The sequence below is a fragment of the Equus przewalskii genome, chromosome 16 (genome assembly GCF_037783145.1).
Source record: "Equus przewalskii isolate Varuska chromosome 16, EquPr2, whole genome shotgun sequence".
Taxonomy (NCBI): Eukaryota; Metazoa; Chordata; class Mammalia; order Perissodactyla; family Equidae; genus Equus; species Equus przewalskii.
The window spans coordinates 20,002,661-20,024,747 of NC_091846.1; the positions used below are offsets into that span (position 1 = coordinate 20,002,661).

At 39.6% G+C, this 22,087-nt stretch overlaps 1 protein-coding gene across 4 annotated transcripts in view; it reads right to left on the reverse strand.

Annotated features, from left to right (window-relative positions):
- Nucleotides 1–619: 619 nt before the first annotated feature.
- The window catches only part of FAM124A (family with sequence similarity 124 member A), an 86,747-nt gene continuing 65,279 nt past the window's right edge, over nt 620–22,087 (reverse strand). For 2 of the 4 annotated variants that reach the window (XM_070578814.1, XM_070578816.1), the window contains 2 exons: nt 1,737–2,564; nt 620–745 (listed from right to left, as the gene is read on the reverse strand). In XM_070578814.1, the coding sequence (XP_070434915.1) occupies nt 1,761–2,564 (804 nt within the window). In that variant the 3' untranslated portion in view covers nt 620–745; nt 1,737–1,760. Of the gene's footprint in view, nt 746–1,509; nt 2,565–22,087 lie in introns of those variants that run through there. The other 2 variants (XM_070578813.1, XM_070578815.1) reach the window with 1 other exon arrangement.

The window sequence follows — 22,087 nt, forward strand, 5'->3', positions numbered from 1 at the left end:
GCCACTCCCATTCATTCACATATTGCCCATGCTGCTCTCATGCTGTAACAGCAGAGCTGAGTAGTTGCAACAGAAACCATATGGCTGGCAAAGCCTAAAATATTTATTATCTAGCCTTTTTCAGAAAAAGTTTGCTCAATCCTGGTCTAGAATTATAAGAGACCATATTTTTATTTACTTAATTTAGAGCAGAAGATTATAATTCAGAGTCCTGGAATATCCAGGATATTTGGGGCAGGATCTAAGGCTTTCATTACAGGGATGGGAAAGACTTGAGGCTTCAGCTCAAGTCTGATGATTGGTAACGGCTGCCTAGCGGGCTGTTGAAAAGGATTCTGAGGCTGTGTCTGGGCTGGTGTGGGCTCTTCTAGCGAGGGGAAAACAGAGCCATGAGAAATTCAGGCAAGGAGCACCAGACTGGGAAATGAGCAAGACAAATCCACTCTCTTTCCCAAACATAAATAACATCCAGGGACAGCTCGGCACTGCCCCCGATGCCAGCACTTGGCATTGCTGAGGTTGGCATTGTAAACATACCCTTACTGGAGTGCGAGAGAGGTGAGACTCAAATACTGTTCACACTGTGACAGAGGCAGACAAGAGGCAGGAAAAGCCACGGTGGGGGCTAGAGCTCCAGCTTTAATTAAGGCTCTTGTGCACTCACAGAAGGCTGGCAATGCAACAGTGTTCAGGACAGCATCCCGTGTAAAGCTTTCCATTTGGAGAAGAGGTGGCATTTATTAACCTGTGCAATGGAAATGCCAGTTAAAATGTTACAAATTATTTAAAAATGAAAAAGACAGAGTGTACATGATGCACATTTACTGGAGAAAACAGTAAAAAATGTGACACACACACACAGTCCTTAGGTTGTGGTTTTTAAAATGGAAGGATCTTAAGACTACCCACTATGTCTACTGTTCTGTCACTCTGTAACTCCAACGAATGATTCCGCCCCAGTAACCCAAATAAATCCAGGTAGCGGCGTGGCTCCTACAGATCCTCACTTGTTACAGTAGGTGGGTTGTTGAAAGGTGTATGCAAATCTAGTTTTTGCAACTCAAATCACATTTTAAATGCACCAACAGTCTGTTACTCATACTAAATCCCTATAAAGCATATCAGCCACTTTTGTGAAAATCCAGATTTTCAGAGGTTGCATGGTTTCCAGGGGTGGTATTACTGTAGTCTGATATATGTTTACTGTCTTATCACGCTGATTTTTACTGTAAGCAGTACTTGGAAATTCTTAGGGCCACTGTTCCCTGGAAGGGGCACATTATGCTATTGTGCACTAGTCTCTGGCTCAGGTCATTTAGGATCTTTCCGACATTCAACATTTTGGCCTTAATTGTTTCTCCTTCACAGCATGAAAAATTGCCAAATCAGCTCCAGCTGACTAGGTTTTCTTTTCACTTCAAATAATCATATGAAGCATTTAAATTGTATAAGCACACTAAACCATATCTCAAATGGAATCGAGTATTCAAAAAAAATCTATTTTACAACTTAAGTTTGCTGAAAATTTATTTGCATAAAAACGCCAGTATTTTCCCACCAAGTCCCTAGAAAATACCACCTCTCAGTAAGAATCGGAGGAATGGCAACTGTGCTAACGATCCCCGTGAAACGGGAAATTAGATCCCAGACAGACCTGGGGGAGCGGGGCTGAGAACTTGGGTGGCATTCAGACTCCAGAAGGACAGTGGGGCCTGAGCCTGTGTGTCTGAGCTTACTTGAAAAACAAGAGTAGAGGGTGCTCAGATGTAGAATTCCTCCGTGTCATTGTCCCCAGGTCCAGGCAATGCTGGAGGTGGTGGGTCGTCTCTGCCAGTCTGCTTGGCGTTGGGAGCCTCACAAGGGAGCTCTGGGGATGACTCTGTGAGTGAGGAGGCGCCGGAAGCTGGGGGAGCAGCAACAGCTGTTGCCGAGGAGGTGGGAGGCCCTTTGGTGAAGAAAGGGAGGGAAGCCCAGGAGGTCTCTGTGGCCACCCCACTCCCAGTGGGCAGTGGTCCTTCTCTGGAACCTTTGTGCTTTGACCAGTGGCTGCTGCATCTTTCGGAGGTGAGGGATGTTTCCACAGTGTCGCAGAACCTGCTAGGTGCAGAATACGCAGAGACCACAGAAAGGTCTGAGGAGGACAGCCGTAGGCCCGTGTCCACGTCTGTCTCCTGGGCCCCCTCTAAGTCATCGATGGAGAAGAGCTGGCTGTGCCTCCACTCCGATGCCCTGTGCCCTGGGGCACCTGTGTTTGAAAACCACTGTGGTACAGCTGAGGAGGCTGGGGAGGGGTCTCCTGTAGGCAAACAAAACAAGGACTTGCTTCTCTGAAAAGACCATGGGAGGCTGGGAGGGACGCTGGCTCGTCTGGCAAATTCCTGCTGGTGCCTAGTAGGCAGGCCCGTCTGGCTGAGCCCTGGGTGTGAACTGTCCAGGAGCGGCTGCTGGCTGCTGCCAGGTGTACAGCTCAGTGCAGTGGCGCTCGGGGAAGGCATGGAATCAGGTTTCTGCTCTGAGTGGTGAGCTCTGCTGGGTTTGGGAAACTTCTTGTGTACCTTTTGTGCCTGTAGGGGAAAGAGGACATATCACGTTAGTGCAGGACTGGGGGGTCACCCGGGGCACAGGGATTCATTGTTAAACACATCATGAAACAAACTTTAATAACTGGAAACTTCCAGCAACGCTGTGGCAATAAAACATTAGCAGAACTTTCATTCTCCAAACTATAAAGCAGGCACAGAGTTAGCAGAGCTTGGGGGAACATGGACCAGACTTCTCAGTCTGAGACATCTCTGAACCTAGGAGGGGAAGCAGCCCCTTGTCACAAAAGGAATGACACTTCAGGTGCACACGCAAGGGTGCTCAACAGATTAGCCGCAAGAATGAGGGCTGGCTGAGCATGACAGAGGAGATAGGAATTACCATGAAAGGTAAGAAGAATGCTTGAAGGGTTTGTTCCCCTCCAAGCAAAGCACCACTGTTTGGAAACGTTATTGACAAGAGGATGGAAGTGATCAGGCTGGGGCATGCAGACTATCTCAGATCAGATCAACAAGGGACTTGATTCCAGGACACGTGTGATGGCCAGGACATCCTAGGGGTGACCCATGGTTTAGGGAAGTAAATCTTCAATGAGTGAGGGGCTATCAGGAGATTAGCACTTATTTATTTGCTATTAGGAACCGGACTCCTCTCTACATTGTGCCCTTCAGAAACTGTGCAGGAAAGGGAGCTGGTGACTACTGACTAAGCCCTTGGATGCTCCAGGGGGCAGGGACAAGGAGTTTCCCCTTTCACATTTCACCCCTGTCCTCCTGTTCTCCCCCATCCTTACTACAGCTCCCCAGGAACCTGATTCTGTTGCACAAAACTGGGGGCCTCTCTTCCAATGCACATTTCCCACCTGGGTCTGCTTCTCTCAGATTCTCCCTCTGGTCTGGCTCCGTGCCCAAGCCTGCAGGCCAACCTTTCTAGGCAAAGTTTCAATTAAATAATGGATTTGGGGACAGTGGGTCTGGCTCTATTTAGTATAGGATCACCTGATTTATGAATCCCTGAAATAAGAAAAGGATTCTGAGTGTGGTTTGCTATAAGGGCTATTTCCTGGCACCCAGCCGGCTATGAGAGACACTTGCCCTTCCTAGATAACAAACACCCCTGCCTCCCTGTTAAACAGGAAGCTGGTTTCCGACAGCCACTTGGAAAGCTTGGTTCAATGTACTACACATTTATTGTGTACCTATTACAGGTAAAGGAGGGGAAACCACAATGAGAAGGACTCAGAAGGACATGAAACTTACATTTCATCCAAAGGATAGAAAACAAAAAGAAAAAACCCCAACAAGAGAATGTGATGACAGGCACAATAATAGAGCTAGGAGGGAGAGACCGCGCCTGTCCTGTGGGAGCAGAGGAGAAGTCAATGGAGGTGGCTCCATTGGGTGAGCCTTTGAGAAGGGCAGCTGTCCTCCTAGTGGATGGCACGGCTGGAGAGGAGGCTGTGTAGGAGAGAGAGTCCAACACAAACACAGGCTGACTGTTGGCAGGTAAGCAAGGGACTTACGGGGGTCAGTGGGCAGTTTGGCTTGATTAGAGTCCACGTACATGAAAAGCAGTGATGGAAGGTCAAGTTAGGAATGGAGTCTAATGCCATCTTGGTCAAGGAGGCCTTGACCACGTAGGTAAGAAATCCCCACACTTATCCTTCTGCTGGGGTCATAGATAATCTTAATTATGTTTTTCCTATATGACCATTCCTTTCATTGACTTCTAAGATCTTTGTTTGCCTAATTCCAGATATCTCTTAATCTTATAAACAGACTGACTCATTCTTTCAACCAACATTAACTGAGGGTCTTTTATGCAGAACTTCCCATTCAGCCTTGAATGGATTATTAAAGGTGTGGGTCAATTCTGGTGGTAGGAAGACCATTTAGAAGATACTGCAGTAGTCTTTCACTTTTTAAAATTTGGGACAAATGCGTCACATTTTCAGTTGCTCGCATGAGTTTCTTCTCAATCACTGATTCAGATATTCAGCATTCTCTGTCCAAGCTTCCTGATCTTCTCCTTAATCCTCAGTCTTTACATTCTGTCGGTGGGAGGTGTGTGTGCGTTTGTCCCCATGATGTGCTGATCCTATTCCTGCCCTTCAGGCTCTGTACAGCACATTGAAACTCCCAAGTCGTTCTGCCAAGGGTGGCTTAAGGAGCTAAAAGCGAAGAGCAGCAATTAAAGAGATTTATGATGGTCTGAATTATACGTCCTTAAAGAATATGATGCAAAATGTTCGTACAGGTTGTAACTGGGTAAGATATGATTCTTCTAAAGACCACTCTCCACAAGGCCATTCTCATCAAGACACATCTGTCCGGAGCAGCCTCAGATTTGATGTGCATGGGGGACCTAGCGGAATATGGTGAGGAAGGTTCTGAGGTGAGCTGGTTCCTCCTGGCGAAGGATCCACTCACCAGGGCCTTCTGCTCTGTGCTCCACCATCCCCCAGAACCCCAACCCTACCCTTCTGACTCCCAGTACTGCTCTGGCAAATGACCTATGATCTCTGCAAAGCTCTGTGCTCCACGAGGGAGATCCTGCTCAGCACATGTCCTGCCCAGTGCCTGACATAGTAGAGGAGCTTAAGCATGAATGAAGAGTCACCCCTTCGGGACGGGGTAAGGAGCAGCCTCAGAAGGCCCAGGTGTGCCTGAGAGGTGTCACAGCCGGATGGCTGTTGAAGAGACAAACTAACTTTCTCAATTGTTTGAGTTTGGCTAAGTAAGAGAAAATAACTTCTGAAGCTCTTTAAAGAAGGAAATCCTTGGGTATGGAGGCTGCTTCCAGGAGGAGACAATGTTGATTAATTAAAATGTCTATCTTATTGTTCCCAAGGGCCAATTCCCCTGGGGACCCCAATGTCATTTTCTTCCTTGATAAGTATGCACCACCCTGTACCTGCCATCTTTGACGTCTTACTCGAGGAGCATGCTCTTGGTGAGCATGACTGCAGTCTGCATCTGCCTGAAGCCTCTGTGAGCACTGCTTCATGAGAAGCAGAAGGCCAAGCTTCCCATGCAAGGAACCGCTAGGGGACAAGTGGATCTTTCCACTGTCAGGGACAGAGCAGTGTTAAATTTGACTTAAAATCAAGAACTGGTCAAGGACGAATACTTGGTTGTTTTGCAGAGATTTTCATCACTGTGCTTGTTTAACGGAAACACACCCGTGCTCCATCTTATTTTTACTGCATCATGAAGGCAGGAGTCTAGATACATCCTAAACTCTGCTGCTTTGAAGAGAGATGACACCCAGTGTTTCTCACCAGAGGGGTGCCCATGTGCACCATGGAGGTGCCTGCTGGGCAGGTGGGATTCCAGCTGGCACAGCGCTGGCTGGCAACAGTGCAGGACTCTGGGTGGGGAGTTGGAGGAGGGTGGCTGCAGAGCCTCCGCACCCCCAGCTCTCGAGTTGGGCCCTGGGCTGATGTGCATGGGCATGTGCCCGCAGTAGATTTGCTGGTATTCTCCAGCTCTGTCCAGAGGCAGAAAAGGCAGCTTCCAAAAGCGGGGTCTTGTCTGTCCTAGAGACAACTTGCACATGCAAAGGATGGAGATTCTTTCTGCCCCCTTGCCCTGGCGGGGGCTGTTTCTGGCCTCTCTTGTCTGCTTGTCTGACTTTCCTGGGAAGACTAGAGGCTGAGAATGAATCACTGTCGGAGTTTCAGGACACTCTTGCCCCGTGGACTCTTCCAGAGTGAAACAACACTGCATGCCCTCCTCCCACGGAAGCCTCCTCCCACCCTGGCTTTCAGCTCTCAGGCTGCCCTCCGGAGCCTCTCCCAGTGACAGCAGCAGTGTGCTTCAGCGTCGGCTTCCCTTCTCTTTGAAGCAGTGCAGGGTAGCTGACTCACTGGAATCCAGTAGTTCCCCTCTTGGCTATTTATGGCACTTTCTCTAAGGAACAGAATAGCGTTATATAAGTGAATCTGTTTAAGGCAACAGCCAGGGAGATCTGGTTACGTCTCTGAAATCACCAAAAAATAGAAACGCAGTAATGGACTCATGAGCTTCTCGTGCAGCTTCACGCGCAGGCAGTCTGCAGTTGGGGAAGTAAAGAGGTCTGAGCCGCAGCGTCTTTCTCCAGGATCTGGGCGTCAGTAGGATCACTCCCTGGCACATGGATAGACTCCCGAGGAAAGGTGATTCAGCCCCTGGGCGCCGTCTCATGGGCGATTCATGGCCCTCACCCTCACACCTCCTCTTTCCTACAAAGGTCATTTCCTCTTGTTCTGTCCTTGGCAGAATCACAACTAGTGTGGCCTTGTCTGCTGTGTAATGAGCCAGCAATGGACCTTTTAACCCAGGGACTACTAAAAATTAGGGGCAGTCTCAAGGAAATTGGGCAGTGGGTTCATATGAGAAATCAGATTTTTGTTCTGAAGAAAAACATCACATTTTTCTTCTCCTGTCACTGTCCTTTGGGTAGTTTTCATATACCCACTAAGAATACTGCCCCCAGGCAAAGCCAATGTTGTCTTTTAAAAAAATTAAAAAATTTTTTTCATTAAAAAAATTAAGGAATTATATTGAGATATAATTGACATATTAGTTTCAAGTACAACAATGATTTACTATTTGTATATATTTTGAAATGATCATCACAATAAGTCTAGTTAATCCATCACGATAATTTTTTTCTTATAATGAGAACTTTTAATCTATTCTCTTAGCAACTTTCAATATACAAAACAGTATTATTAACGCTAGTCACCATGTTGTACATTACGTCCCCAGGACTTATTCATTTTATAATTGGAAGTTTGTACCTTTTGATTGCCTTCACCCTTTCACCCTCCACCCCCACCTCGGGCAACCACCAATCTGTTCTCTGTATCTGTGAGTTGGCTCTTTTTTTTTAATGTCACATATAAGTGAGATCATACCATATTTGCTTTTCTCTGTCTGACTTATTTCACTTAGCATAAAGCCCTCAAGGTCCATTCATGTGGTCGCAGATGGCAGGATTTCCTTCTTTTTCATGGCTGAATAATATTCTGTTTTATATATACCATATCTTCTTTATTCATCCACTGATGGACACTCAGGTTGCTTCTGTGTATTGGCTATTGTACATAATGCTGCAGTGAACATGGGGTGTGGTGCAAATATCTTTTCAAGTTAGGCTTTTTGTTTCTTTCAGATAAATCGGAATTGCTGGATCATATGTAGTTCTAATTTTATTTTTAAAGGAACCTCCATACTGTTGTCTATTGGCTACTCCAATTTACATTCTCACCAACAGTGTAAAAGGGTTCCCTTTTCTCCACATCCTCGCCAACATGTTATTTCTTGTCTGTTTGATAATAACCATTCTAACAGGGATGAGGAGGTATCACTTTGTGATTTAGATTTGCATTTCGCTGATGATTAGTGATGTCGAGCATCATTTCATGTATCTGTTGGCCATCTGAATGTCTTCTGTGGAAAAATGTCTATTCCAATTCTCTGCCTGCTTTTTTTTTCTTTTTAAATTTTAGTTTACTTTTTACTTTTCATCTTGAAATAATTTCAGACTTAGAAAACAGGTGCAAAAATAATACAAATGTTTATATCTTACATAACCACAGTACAATGATCAAAACAAGAAAACTAACACTGATAGAATATTATTAACTAGTCCAAAAGGCTTAGTAAGATTTCAGCATTTGTCCCACTGATGTTCTTCTATTTCAGGGTCCAACCCAGGGTGCCACGTTGCTTTCAGTTGTCATGTCTCTTTACTGTCCTTTAAACTGGAACAGTTCCTCAGTCTTGTCTTTCATGGCCGTGACATTTTTGAAGAGTTATTCTGCAGATCAGTGCTGTTCAATATAACTTTTTTTTTAAACTATCCAGTAGAACTTTCTGGGAAGATAGAAAATTATGAAATCTATATCTGTGCTGTGCAATATGATAGCCACATGAAAATCACATTTGGAATGTGGCTAGTATGGCTGAGGAACTGAATTTTACATTTTATTTCATTTTAATTAAAATAGCTACATGTGGCAAGTGGCTACTGTATTGGACAGGACAGCTGTTGAATGTCCCTCATTGGGGGTTTGTTTGATGTTTCTTCATGATTCACTTCAGATTATGAGTTTTACCAAGAATGGCATAGATGTGATGCTGTATCCTCCTTTGGTTCCCTGAAAAAGGTGGCAGGAAACCACCGAGGCTAGGATTTTTTATTGTGTCTGCCCACTTTTTAACTGGGTTGTTTGGTTTTTTGCTATGGAGTTGTATGAGTTCTTTATATATTTTGGATATTAGCCCTTAGCAGATATATGATTTGCAAATATTTTCTCCCATTTGGTACGTTGTCTTTTCATTTTGCTGATTATTTCCTTTGCTGTGCAGAAGCTGTTTAGTTTGATGTAGCCCCGTTTGTTTATTTTTGCTTTTGTTGCCTTTGCTTTTGGTGTCAAATCCAAAAAATCATCCCCAAAACCAACCTTAAAGAGCTTACTGCCTGTTTTCTTCCAGGAGTTTTATGGTTTCAGGTCTTATGTTCAAGTCTTTAATCCACTTTAACTTTTGTGAATGGTGTTAGATAGTGGTCCAGTTTCATTCGTTTGGATGTGGCTGTCCAATTCTCCCAACATAATTTATTGAACAGACTATCCTTTCCTTATTGTATAACCTTGTCTCATCTGTCATTAATTGACCGTATATGCACAGGTTTATTTTTGGTCTCTGTATTCTCTTCCATTGATCTACGTGTTTGTTTTTATGTCAATACCATAAAAACAAGCTGTTCTGATTACTATAAAATTTATAATATAGTTTGAAATCAGGAAGCATGATGCCTTCAGCTTTGTTCTTCTTTCTTAAGATTGCTTTGGCTATCTGGGGTATTTTGTGGTTCCATACAAATTTGAGGATTGTTCCATTTTTGTGAAAAATACCGTTGGGATTTTGAAAGGGATTGCATTGAATCTGTAGAGTGCTTTGGGTTGTATGGACATTTTTATAATATTGACTCTTTCAATCCACGTGTATGGAATGTCTTTCCATTTATTTCTTTCATCAGTGTCTTACAGTTTTCAATGTGCAGATCTTTCATCTTGGTGAAATTTATTCCCAGGTATTTTATTCTTTTGCTGCAATTGCAAATGGAGACTGTTTTCTCAAGTTCTCTTTCTGACAGTTCATTATTAGTGTATACAAATGCAACAGATTTTTATGTATTTATTTGGTATCCTACAACTTTACCGAATTCATTTATTAGTTCTAACAGTTTTTTGGCATAGGCTTCAGTGTTTTCATTATATAATATCACGTCGTCTTCAAGTAGTGACAGTTTCACTTCTTCCTTTCCAATTTGGATGACTTTTCTTTTTCTTGCCTATTGCTCTGACAAGGACTTGCAATACTATGTTAAATAAAAGTGGTGAGAGTGGGAATCCTTGTCTTGTTTCTGATCTTAGAAACAAGACAGCTCTGAAAGCTTTTCATCATTGAGTATGATGTTAGCTGTGGGCTTGTCATATATGGTCTTTATTATGTTGAGATATATTTCCTCTATACTCAGTTTGAGTTTTTATCATAAATGAATGTTGAATTTTGTCAAATGCTTTTTCTGAATCTATTGAGATGATAGTATGATTTTTATCCTTCATTTTGATTTTCTGGTGTATAACATTGATTGATGTACAGATGTTGAAGCATCCTTGAAGCCCAGGGATAAATCCCACTTGATCATGGTGTATGATCCTTTTAATGAATTGCTGAAATTCACTTTGCTAATACTTTATTGAGGATTTTTGCATCTATGTTCATTAGGGATATTGACCTGTAATTTTCTTTTCTTGTAGCATCCTTGTATGGTTTTGGTATCAGGATAATGCTGGCCTCATAAAATGAGTTTGGAAGTTTTCTCTCCTCTTCTATTTTTAAATTTTATTTTATTGAGGTCATAATGGTATATAACATTATGAAATTTCAGTTGTACATTATTATATATGTGCCCCTTTACCCTTTATGCTCACCCCACAACTCCCTTCCCCTCTGGTAACCACTACTCTGTTCTCTTTGTCCACATGTTTATCTTCCATGTATGAGTAAAACCATACAGTGTTTGTCTTTCTCTGTCTGGCTTATTTCACTTAACAATAATACCCTCAAGGTCCATCTATCTTGTTGCAAATGGGACGATTTTGTGTTTTTTTTATGGCTGGGTAGCATTCCATTGTGTATGTATATATATATATCTACCATGTATATATATATATACCATGTAGATATATATACACCATGTTCTTTATCCATTCATCAATCAATGGGCACTTGGGTTGCTTCCTTGTCTTGGCTGTTGTGAATAACGTTGCAATGAACATAGGGGTGCATAAGTTGCTTTGAATTGTTTATTTCAAGTTTTTTGGATAGATACCCAGTAGTGTGATACCTGGGTCATATGGTATTTCTATTTTTAATTTTTTGAGAAATCTCCATACTGTTTTCCATAGTGGCTGCACCAGTTTGCATTCCCACCAGCAGTGTATGGGGGTTCCCTTTTTTCCAGATCCTCTCCAACATTTGTTGTTTTTTGTCTTGGTAATTATAGCCATTCTAACAGGTGTAAGGTGATATCTCATTGTAGTTTTGATTTGCGTTTCCCTAATGATTAGTGATGTTGAACATCTTTTCATGTGCCTATTGGCTATTTATATATCTTCTTTGTATCTGTAGATTGCTTTAGGTATTATGGACATTTTAACTATGTTTATTTTTCCAGTCCATGTGCATGGAATATCTTTCCATTTCTTTATGTCATCATTGATTTCTTTCAATAGAATCTTACAGTTTTCATTGTGTAGGTCTTTCACCTCCTTGGTTAAATTTATTCCTAGATATTTTATTCTTTTTGTTGCAATTGTAAGTGGGATCCTATTCTTGAGTTCTCTGTTAGTTCATTATTAGAGTATATAAACGCAACTGATTTTTATAAGTTGATTTTGTACCCTGCAACTTTGCTTTAGGTGTTATTTCTAATAGTTTTCCGATGGGTTATTTAGGGTTTTCTACATATAAAATGATGTCATTTGCAAACAGCAAGAGTTTCATTTCTTCCTTGCCAATTTGGATATCTTTTATTTCTTTTTCTTGCCTAATTTCTCTGGCTAAAACCTCCAGTACTATGTTGAATAAGAATGGTGAGAGTGGGCACCCTTGTCTTGTTCCTGTTCTCAGAGGGATCACTTTCAGTTTTTCCCTGTTGAGTATGATGTTGGCTGTACGTTTGTCATATATGGCCCTTTTTATGTTCAGGTACTTTCCTTCTATACCCATTTTATTGAGAGTTTTTAACATAAATAGATGTTAGATCTTGTCAAATGCTTTCTATGCATCTATTGAGATGATCGTGTGATTTTTATTCCTCATTTTGTTCATGTGGCATATCACCTTGCTGGATTTGTGGATGTTGAGCCATCCCTGTGTCCCTGGTATAAATCCCACTTGATCACAGTGTATGCTCCTTTTGATGTATTGCTGTATTTGGTTTACCAATATTTTGATGAGGATTTTTGCATCTATGTTCCTCAGCAATATTGGCGTGTAATTTTCCTTCTTTGTGTTGTCCTTGCCTGCCTTGTCTTTGTGTTGTGATCAAGGTGATGTTGGCCTTGTGAAATGTGTTAGGAAATGTTCCACCTTCTTCTTCATCATCTTCTGCAATCTTTTGGAATAGTTTGGGAAGAATAGGTATTAAATCTTTGAATGTTTAGTAGAATTTCCAGAGAAGCCATCTGGTCCTGGACTTTTATTTTGGGGGAGGTTTTTGATTACTGTTTCAATCTCTTCACTTGTGATTGGTCTATTCAGATTCTCTATTTCTTCTTGATTCAGTTTTGGGAGGTTGTATGAGTCTAAGAATTTATCCATTTCTTCTAGATTGTCCAATTTTTTGGCATATAGTTTTTCATAGTATTCTGTTATAATCCTTTGTATTTCTGTGGTATCCATTGCAATTGCTCCTCTTTCATTTCTAATTTTATTTATTTGAGCCTTCTCTCTTTTTTTCTTAGTGAATCTGCCTAAGGACCTGTCAGTTTTGTTCATCTTCTCAAAGAACCAGCTCTTAGTTTCATTGATCCTTTCTATTGTTTTTTTTTTTTTGGTTTCGATTTCATTTATTTCTACTCTAATTTTTATTATTTCCTGGCTTCTACTGACTTTGGGCTTTGTTTGTTCTTCTTTTTCTAGTTCTTTTAGGTGTAACTTAAGATTGCTCATTTGAGATTTTTCTTGTTTGTTAAGGTGGGCCTGTATTGCTATGAATTTCCCTCTTAGGACTGCTTTTGCTGTAGCCCATATGAGTTGGTATGGTGTATTTTCATTTGCATTTGTCTCTAGATATTTTTTGATTTTTCCTTTAATTTCTTCAATTGGTTGTTCAGTAATATGTTGTTTAGTCTCCACTTATTTGTCACTTCCCAGGTTTCTATCTTCACTTTTTTTTATTCTTTTCTCTTTTTGCTGCTCTGATTGGATGAACACCAGTGCCTTGCCTCTGAGTTCACTGTTCCTTTCTTCTGCTTCATCTACTCTGTTGTTGAATCCCTCTAGTATATTTTTCAGTTTGGTTATTGAATTCTTCAGCTCTATGACTTCTCTTCAGTACTTTCTATCTTTTTGTTGAAGCTCTCACTTTGTTCATGCATTGTTCCGCCGAGCTCAGTGAGCATTTTTATGGTTGTTATTTTGAATTCTTTATCAGGTAAATCACTTATCTCTGTTTCATTAAGGTCTTTTTCTGAGATTTTATCTTGTTCTTTCATTTGCAAAATATTCCTGCGTTTCTTCATTTTCTTTGACTATCTGTGATGGTTTCTATGCACTAAAGAAAATAGCCACCTCTCTAAATCTGAAGAAGTGGCCTTACATAGGAGATGAAATTAGCGTTCAACCCTGCCCTACCTCTTAGTTGGCTCTTAGACCTTTGTGTTTATCTAAGTAGCCTACTTTATTCTTAGTGGCTCCAGGAAGTTGAGAGTGTGCCAAGACCTGTCAGTGTCCCAAAGGGGAGGATCTCAGTCAGCACCTAGATTCAGGCTGATTGGAAGCCAGACCCTCAGGCAGCAGCTTTTAAAGTGTGTAAATAGACCTTTTCCAGGCAAAGACTGGGAGATGGGTGTTTCTGTTTGCTCCCTCTGCACTGAATCCTGGGATGATAGCCAGTTAAGAACTATCTGTTTGCTATCATCCTGCTGAACCTGTGAACACAAGCTCTGCTGGCCACCAGAGCCAGGCTATCAAGGGATCAGTATGTCCTCAGGGAAGTAGCTACAAAAGCTGGGACGCCATATGTGTACACAAGCTTCTTTCTCAGAATACTGGTGGCCTGGAGCTGGGAAGAGGGAAAGCATGGAGAGAGAGAGAGAGTAGTAACATGGCACCTGTCAGCTTCCCTGGTCTCTGGAGAGGATTTTAGTCAGCCCCTATATGTGTGTTTAATTAGAAGCCTGTCCTGCAGGCCACAGCTATGAAGATAAGCTAATAGGCTTCTTTTACAGAAAAACTGGGCTTTTCAGTCTGTTGCCTCTCTGCTGTGCCCTGGGGTGTAGCCAGTTAAGAGCTCTTTCTCCATTTGTTATAGTCCTGTGGGACCTGCAAGTGTAAGTTCCACTGCCCACCAGAGCCAGGCGATCAAGGGCTGTCCCTTGGGTGGCAGCTGCAAAAGTCAGGGCACAAGTGCACAAGCTCCTTTCCAGGAGATACTGGCAACCTGCAAGGAGGCAGAGAGAGAGTGCAAATATGGTACTCACCCACCTCTGTTTTGAAGAGAATTTTAGTGGGTCCTTGGAGGTATGTTAAATTTGATGCCTGTCCTTTAGGCTGAAGCTTTAGGATAACCAAATAGGCCTCGTTCACAGTAAGACTGGATGCTTTTCAGTGGCTGCCTCTGTACTGGGCTCTGGGGTGGGTGATTCTACGCAAGCCCTTTAAGACAATTTCTCAGATGACTATAGCCTCGTGGGTCTCATGGGCATAAGCCCCACTGGCTTTCAAGGTGAGATCTTTTGGTAACTTTTCTCTCAAGTGCAGGTCTTAACAGTTGGGTGCCAGATGTGGGGTTCAAATACTTTGCTCCTCAAGGAGAGGCTTGGAGTTGTGAGATCTCTCCCAATTGTGGGTTGCTGTGCTGGGGCTGGGGTTCATGGCAAGACTGGGTCTCAGCCTTTCACATCTGCTTCAATGTGGGTTTTTTTTTCTTGTTTACTCAACTTCTAGAAATTGCTCAGCTAGTTTTTGGGTTTTCTTCAGAAGAAATTGTTCCATATGTAGCTGCAGATTTGGTATCCATGGGAGGAGGTGAGTTCAGTATCTTCCTATGTCGTCATCCTGAACTAGAACCCTATGTTGTCTTTTTTGAATGGTCAGTAAAAAGAGAGGAGGAGGAGTTAGAGAAAAAGGCAAGATGCACTCTAAAAGTAAACATAACCTGTGCACATTTTGTCAAATCAGTGACATTTCTAGGTAGGAAGTTTGAAAACCATCAAAGATTCTAGGACACACAGGATGGTGGTTTAGGCAAATCTTTGCTGGATGATCATTTATCAATTCCTTTCCCCTTTGTCATTATGAAATTGCAAGACTTTCTGAAGAATCATTAGATAGAGGAACATACTAATTCCATTCCTTATAGAATGACAGGTAGGATAATGCAGAATATAAGAAAAGTACTTATTCTCCAGAATTGGCAAAATGGCAGCAAAGTGATAACCATCTACCCTGACTGGCTCCCTGTCAAAAGTTACATAGCCTTCCTGGCTTCACCCTCTTACATATCTGAGTGATCTTTTTAAATACAAACCTGGTCAAATCCCTTGGCAGAACACCCCCCTTCAGCTTTGCATCCTTCTGGAATTGTAACCTGTGTGCTCAGCCATTTGGAACTGCCATTGTTCCCAAACACACGAGGTTGGCTTACATCTCCACGACTTAATGCTGTCCCAATGCTTGTCTGTCTGCTTAGGGAACACCTGCCAATCTTAAGAGACCAAGCTCAAGGTGATGCTGTGAAGCCTTATCTAGACACTTCCCCTCTTTTGTGAACAATATGCACTCATTTCACTTGAGCATATAACTAGAAGCATGATTGCTGGGGCAAAAGGTGAGCATATTTTTAGCTTCAGTAGTTGCTGCCAAATGAATTTCCAAACTAGTTGCATCAATGTGTAATTCTACCAGGAATTGATAAGTATTCCAGTTCTTTCACATCCTCACCATCATTTGGTGTTATCTTTCTTTTTAATTTTAGCCATTCTGGTAGGTAATGTTATTTCATCATGGTATTAACTGGCATTTTCCAGATGACTGATGATATCAGTCTGAGGAGCATCTTTTTACATGTTTCTTGGCCAGTTGGACATCCTTGGTAGTGATGGGCCTGCTCTTTTTATATATTCTGGATTCACTTCTCTTCAAAGATGCATGCATTGTAAATATCATCATCTAGTCAGTGGCTTGCAATTTTACTCTCTTATTAGTGTCTTTTGATGAACTGAAGTTCTTATTTTTAATAAAGTCATTTATTGTTTTTCCTTTAAGGCTGGTACTTATTGTATAGCACAACATTCAGTTATTCTGAACCAGAGTGTGTAGGACAGAACAGAAAGGAGCTTGGATCCCTGAGGACCGTGGGCTGCCATGTATTGGAGAGAGAAATAAGCAACTATTTTTCTTAAGCCATAATTTTTTTAAGCCACTATTTTTTAAGTCTCTGTCCTTTTCAGTTGAACCTGAGCTTACAAATCACTACAGCAAACAAACAACTGATATTTTGCAGAAATGTATATTTATGTATTTAGAGGAACTGGGTTAACTGTAAAATGTTTACTTGGAATTGTAAGGTTTTTAGGAGCTGAGTTAATTGACCTCTAACACCTGCACTTATGTGTTTAAATAAATATTCATATTTGCCCATAATAGGCACTCAATAAATTCCTAATGAATGAGTAAAGGAACACATGAATACATGTGAGATAAAAATACATATCTTCTAAAATTGCTTATTATCAAGGGGGTTTTAAGATGCTCATATATATGTATAAGTATACATATATATCAAACCTCATAAATACCAACAGTTATTATTTGGTTTAGATAGGAAAAAGATCATGAGGACTTTGGTATTATGAGAAAGTGGTAGCAACATCTAATGATAGAGAGAAATTTTTCAAATCAAAAAATATCTGAGGGGGTGCCTCACGGACTAGTTTTGTTCAATATCAGTAGCAGCTCTTGGAAAAATGTGGCAAGTATCACAGAAGATACGATTAGAAAGGGACTGTGAGCACCTGGAGCTGCTAGAGAACAAGCAGGCTATTGATCTGATATACATTAAAGAGGAGCCATTTAAGGAGGAACAACAGAGAAGATCAAGGTGATATATCTGAGGACCGGGAGCTGAGGGTGACAGATCTAATGATAGAATCTGTAAAACTGAAAAAGAAGACTCATGAAAGGAGCATATCATGCTCAGATGCAAAGCTTTCTCTCTGTATAAGTTCTGCATTTTTCCCTGAATATTTATTTTTCAGTATGATTCATGAATTACTATGCTATTGGCTGTAAAACACAGGGGTGGACTAAATTGATTTTTATATTAACAAAGGATCACCAGGATTTAAGTATTACTAATTTAAGGAGTTTCAAAAGAGAAATATTCTTTGCTATAGTTCAATGAACAGATCTTAGAAGTAGCTGACTGAAATGATTATCAACAACTTAGGAAAGAAACTAATTTTTGAAATTAGAATGAAAAAGAGTGAAGAAAGCCTACTTGAACTGTGGGACATGATAAAAAGAAAAAATATCTTCATTTTGGAAGTCTCAGAAGGAGAAGAGAAGGTGAAAGAGACAGAAATTTTATTTAAAGAAATAATGGCTGAAAACTTTCTAAATCTGGGAAGACATATGGCCATCCAGATACAGAAAGCTCAAAGATCCCTGAACAGATTTAAACCAAAGAGATCTTAACCAAGACATTATAATCAACCTCTCCAAAATCAAAGACAAAGAGAGGATCTTGAAAGCAGCAAAAGTAAAAAGAATCATCATATACAAAGGAATCCTGAAAAGGCTTTCAGCAGATTTCTCAGCAGAAAACTTGCAGGCTAGGAGAGAGTGGGATGATAGACTCAAAGTGCTCAAAGGAAAAAACTCATCCAAGAACTTTACCCAGCAAAGCTGTCATTCAGAAATGAAGGAGAGAGAAAGACTTTCCCAGACAAACAAAAGCTGGGGGAATTTACCACCACTAGACTTGCCCTACAAGAAATGCTAAAAGAAATTCTTAAACCTGATATAAAAGGATGCTAATTAGTAACATGAAAACATATAAAGTTCACTGGTAAAGGTGAATATATAGTCAAATTAAAAATACTGTCATACTGCAATGTGATGTGTAAATCACTTTGAAATCTAACATACTGGTTAAAGTGTTGAAAATAACTATAGCTACAATATTATGTTAATAGACTCAATATAACAATATGTAAATTGGGACATCGATATAAATTGTGGGGGGGCAGGTAAATGGGTAGAATTTTCTTGTACAGTTGAAGTTGTCATCAGCTTAAAATAGATGGCTATAACTATAAGATGTATTATGAAAGCCTCGTGGTAACCACAGAGCAAAAACCTATAATAGATACACAAACGATAAAGGAAAAGAATCAAAGTACCACAACAAAAAATCATCAAATCACAAAGAAAGACAGCAAGAGAGAAAGAAAGGAATTACAAAACAATCAGAAAGCAATTAATAAAATGGCAATAGTAAGTCCTTAGCTATAAATAATTACTTTAAAAGTAAATAGGCTAAATTATCCAATTAAAAGACACAGACTGGCTAAATGAATAAAAAAGCAACACCTATATGCTGCCTGTGAGAAACTCAAGTGTTATGAACACTCACAGGCTGGATGTGAAGGGGTGGAAAAAGATATTTCAAAAATACTAAACAATTATTAACAGATCTGAAGGGAGAAATAGACAGCAATGCACTACTAGTAGGGAACTTCAATACACCACTTTCAACAATGAATAGATGATCCAGACAGAAAATCAATAGGAAAATAATGGATTTGAATGACACTTTAGACCAAAGGGACCTAACAGACATATATAGAACATTCTGTCCAACAGCAGCAGAAAACATATTCTTCTCAAGCCCACATGAAACATTCTTTAGGATTGATCAGATGATAGGTCACAAAACATGACTTAGCAAATTTGAGGAAACTGAAATTATACCAAGTATCTTTTCCAAATGCAATGGTATAGAGCTAGAAATCAGTAACAGGAGGAAAGCTGGAAAATACACAAATATGTGGAGATTAAATAGCACACTCGTGAAAAACCAATGGGTCAAAGAAGAAATAAAAAGGGAAATAAAAAATATCTTAAAACAAATGAAAATGGAAACACAACATATGAAAACCCAAGGGATGCTTGAAAAGCAGCTCTAGACGGAAGTTTATATAGTGATAAGCATCTCAAATAAACGACCCCACTTTATATCTCAAGGAACTAGAAAAAGAAGAACAAACTAAGCCCAAATTTAGTGGAAGGAAGGAAATAACAAAGATTAGAGTGAAATAAATGAAAGAGAGCCCAGAAAAACAACAGAAAAGATCAATGAAACTAAGAGCTGGTTCTTTGAAAAGCTAAACAAAGTTGACAAACCTTTAGCCAGATGAACTAAGAGGACAGAGGACTCAAATAAATAAAATCAGAAATGAGGAGGAGACATTACAATTGATACCACAGAAATCTAAAGGATTAGGAGCAACTACATGCCAACAAATTGGATAACGTAGAAGAAATGGATAAATTCCTAGAAACATGACCTACCAAGAGGAAATCATGAAGAAACAGAAAATTAAGTAAGGAGATTGAATCAGTAATCAAAAACTACCTAATGCAAAAAAGCCTAGGACCAATTGGTTTTACTGGTAAATTCTACCAAACATTTAAAAACGAATTAATGCCAATCCTTCTCAAACTCTTCCAAAAAATTAAAGAGGAGGGAACACTCCTAAGCTCATTTTACAAGGCCAGCATTTCCCTGATACCAAAGCCATTTAAAGATACTACAAGAAAATTACAGACCAACATCCCTGATGAATATAGATGCCAAAATTCTCAAACAAAATATTAGCAAACCAAATTCAACAGGCCACTAAAAAATCATTCACTATGATCCAGTGGGATTTATCCCTGGGATGCAAGAATGATTCAACATACACAAATCAATAAATCTATACCATTTTAATAGAAAGAGAGATAAAAATCATATGATCATCTCAATAAATGCGGAAAAAGCATTTGACAAAAAACATTCTTTCATGATAAAGATGCTCAACAAATTGAGTACACAAGTAATGTTCTTCAGTATAATAAAGGCCATATATGACAAGTCCATAGCTGACATCATACTCAATGATGAAAAGTTAAAATCCTTTCCTCTAGGATCAGGAAAAAGACACATTTCCTGTTCCTTTCACTATTTCCATTCAACATAGTACTGGAAGTCCTAGCCAAAGCAGTTAGGCAATAAAAAGAAATAAAAGGCATCCATATCAGAAAGGAAGAAGTAAGTTATCTGTTTGAAGATGACATGATCTTATATAGAAAACCCTATCTCAAATGAACATGGAACATTCTCCAGGATTGATCATAGGTTAGGTAACAAAGTCAATAAATTTAATGAGGTTGAAATCATATCAACCATCTTTTCTGACCACAATGGTATGAAACTAGGTATCAAATACAAGAAGAAAACTGGAAAAATCACAAATAGGTGGAGATTAAACAACATGCTACTGAACAACTGTTAACGATTCAAAAGGAAATGAAAAGAGAAATTAACAAAAACCTTGAGACAAATGAAAATTGAAACACAGCGTAAAAAAACCTACAGGATGCTGCAAAAGCAGTTCTAAGAGGGAAGTTTATAGCAATAAATATCTACATTGAGAGACAAGAAAGATCTCAAATAACCTAACTTAGACTTCAAGGAACTGCAAAAACAAGAACAAACTAACACCAAAGTTAGCAGAAAGAAAAAGATAACAAAGATCAGAGCAGAAATAAACAAAATAAAGACTGAAAAGATAATAGAGAAGATAAATAGGACTAAGAGCTGGTTTTTTGAAAGATAAACAAAACCGACAAAGCTTTAGCTAGACTCACCAAGAAAAAAGGATAAAAGGCTCACATAAAGTCAGAAATGAGAGGAGATGTTAAAATGAATACCACAGAAATACAAAGGATCATAAGAAACAACTATGGACAATTATACGCCAACAAATTGGACAACCTAGAAGAAATGGATAAATTCGTAGAAACATAAAACCTACCAAGACCGAATCATGAAGAAATAGAAAATCTGAACAGAATGATTACTGATAAGCAGAGTGAATCGGTAATCAAAACACATCCAAACAAACAAAAGTCCAGGACCAGATGGTTTCATTGGTGAATTCCATCAAACATTTAAAGAAGAATTAATACCAATCTTTCTTAAACTCTTCCAAAAAATAGAAGAGGAGGGAACAATTCCAAACTCTTTTATAAGGTCAGCATTAACCTGATACCAAAATGAGACAAGAGCTCCAGTAGAAAAGAAAATTACAGGCCAATATCCCTGATGAATTTAGCTGGAAAATTCCTCAACAAAATATTAGAAACCGAATACAAGAAAACATTAAAAGGATCATATACCATGATCAAATGGAATTTATTCCGGGCATGCAAGGAGGGTTCAATATTTGCAAATCTATCAATGTGATATGTCACATTAACAAAATGAGGCTAAAAATCATATGATCATCTCAATAGATGCAGAAAAAGCAGTTGACAAACTGCAACATCCATCCGTGATGATAACTCTCAACAAGGTGGGTATAGAGGGAACATAATATAATAAAGGACATATATGACAAGACTACAGCTAATCATCTTACTCAATGATGAAAAGCTGAAAGCTTTTCCTCTAAGACCAGAAACAAGACAAGGATGTCTACTCCCATTACTTTTATTCAGCATAGTATTGGAAGTTCTAGCCAGAGCAATTAGGCAAGAAAAAGAAAAAAACGCATACAAATCAAAAAAGAAGAAGTAAAACTGTCACTATTTGCAGATGGCACATCATATAATGAAAACCCCAAAGCCTATGATAAAAAACTGTTAGACCTAATAAATGAATTCAGTAAAGTTGCAGGATACAAAATTAATATATAAAACTCTGTTGTATTTCTATACACTAATAATAAACTATCAGAAAGAGAAATTAAGAGAACAATCCCATTTACGATTACATCAAAAAGAATAAAATACCTAGGAATAAATTTAACTAAGGAGGTGAAAGACCTGTACACTGAAAACTCTAAGACATTGATGAAAGAAATTGAAGACAAAAATAAATGGAAAGATATTCTATGCTCATGGATTAGAAGAATTAATATGGTTAAAATGTCCATACCATCCAAAGCAACCTACAGATTCAATGCAATCCCTATCAAAACTCCAATGGCATT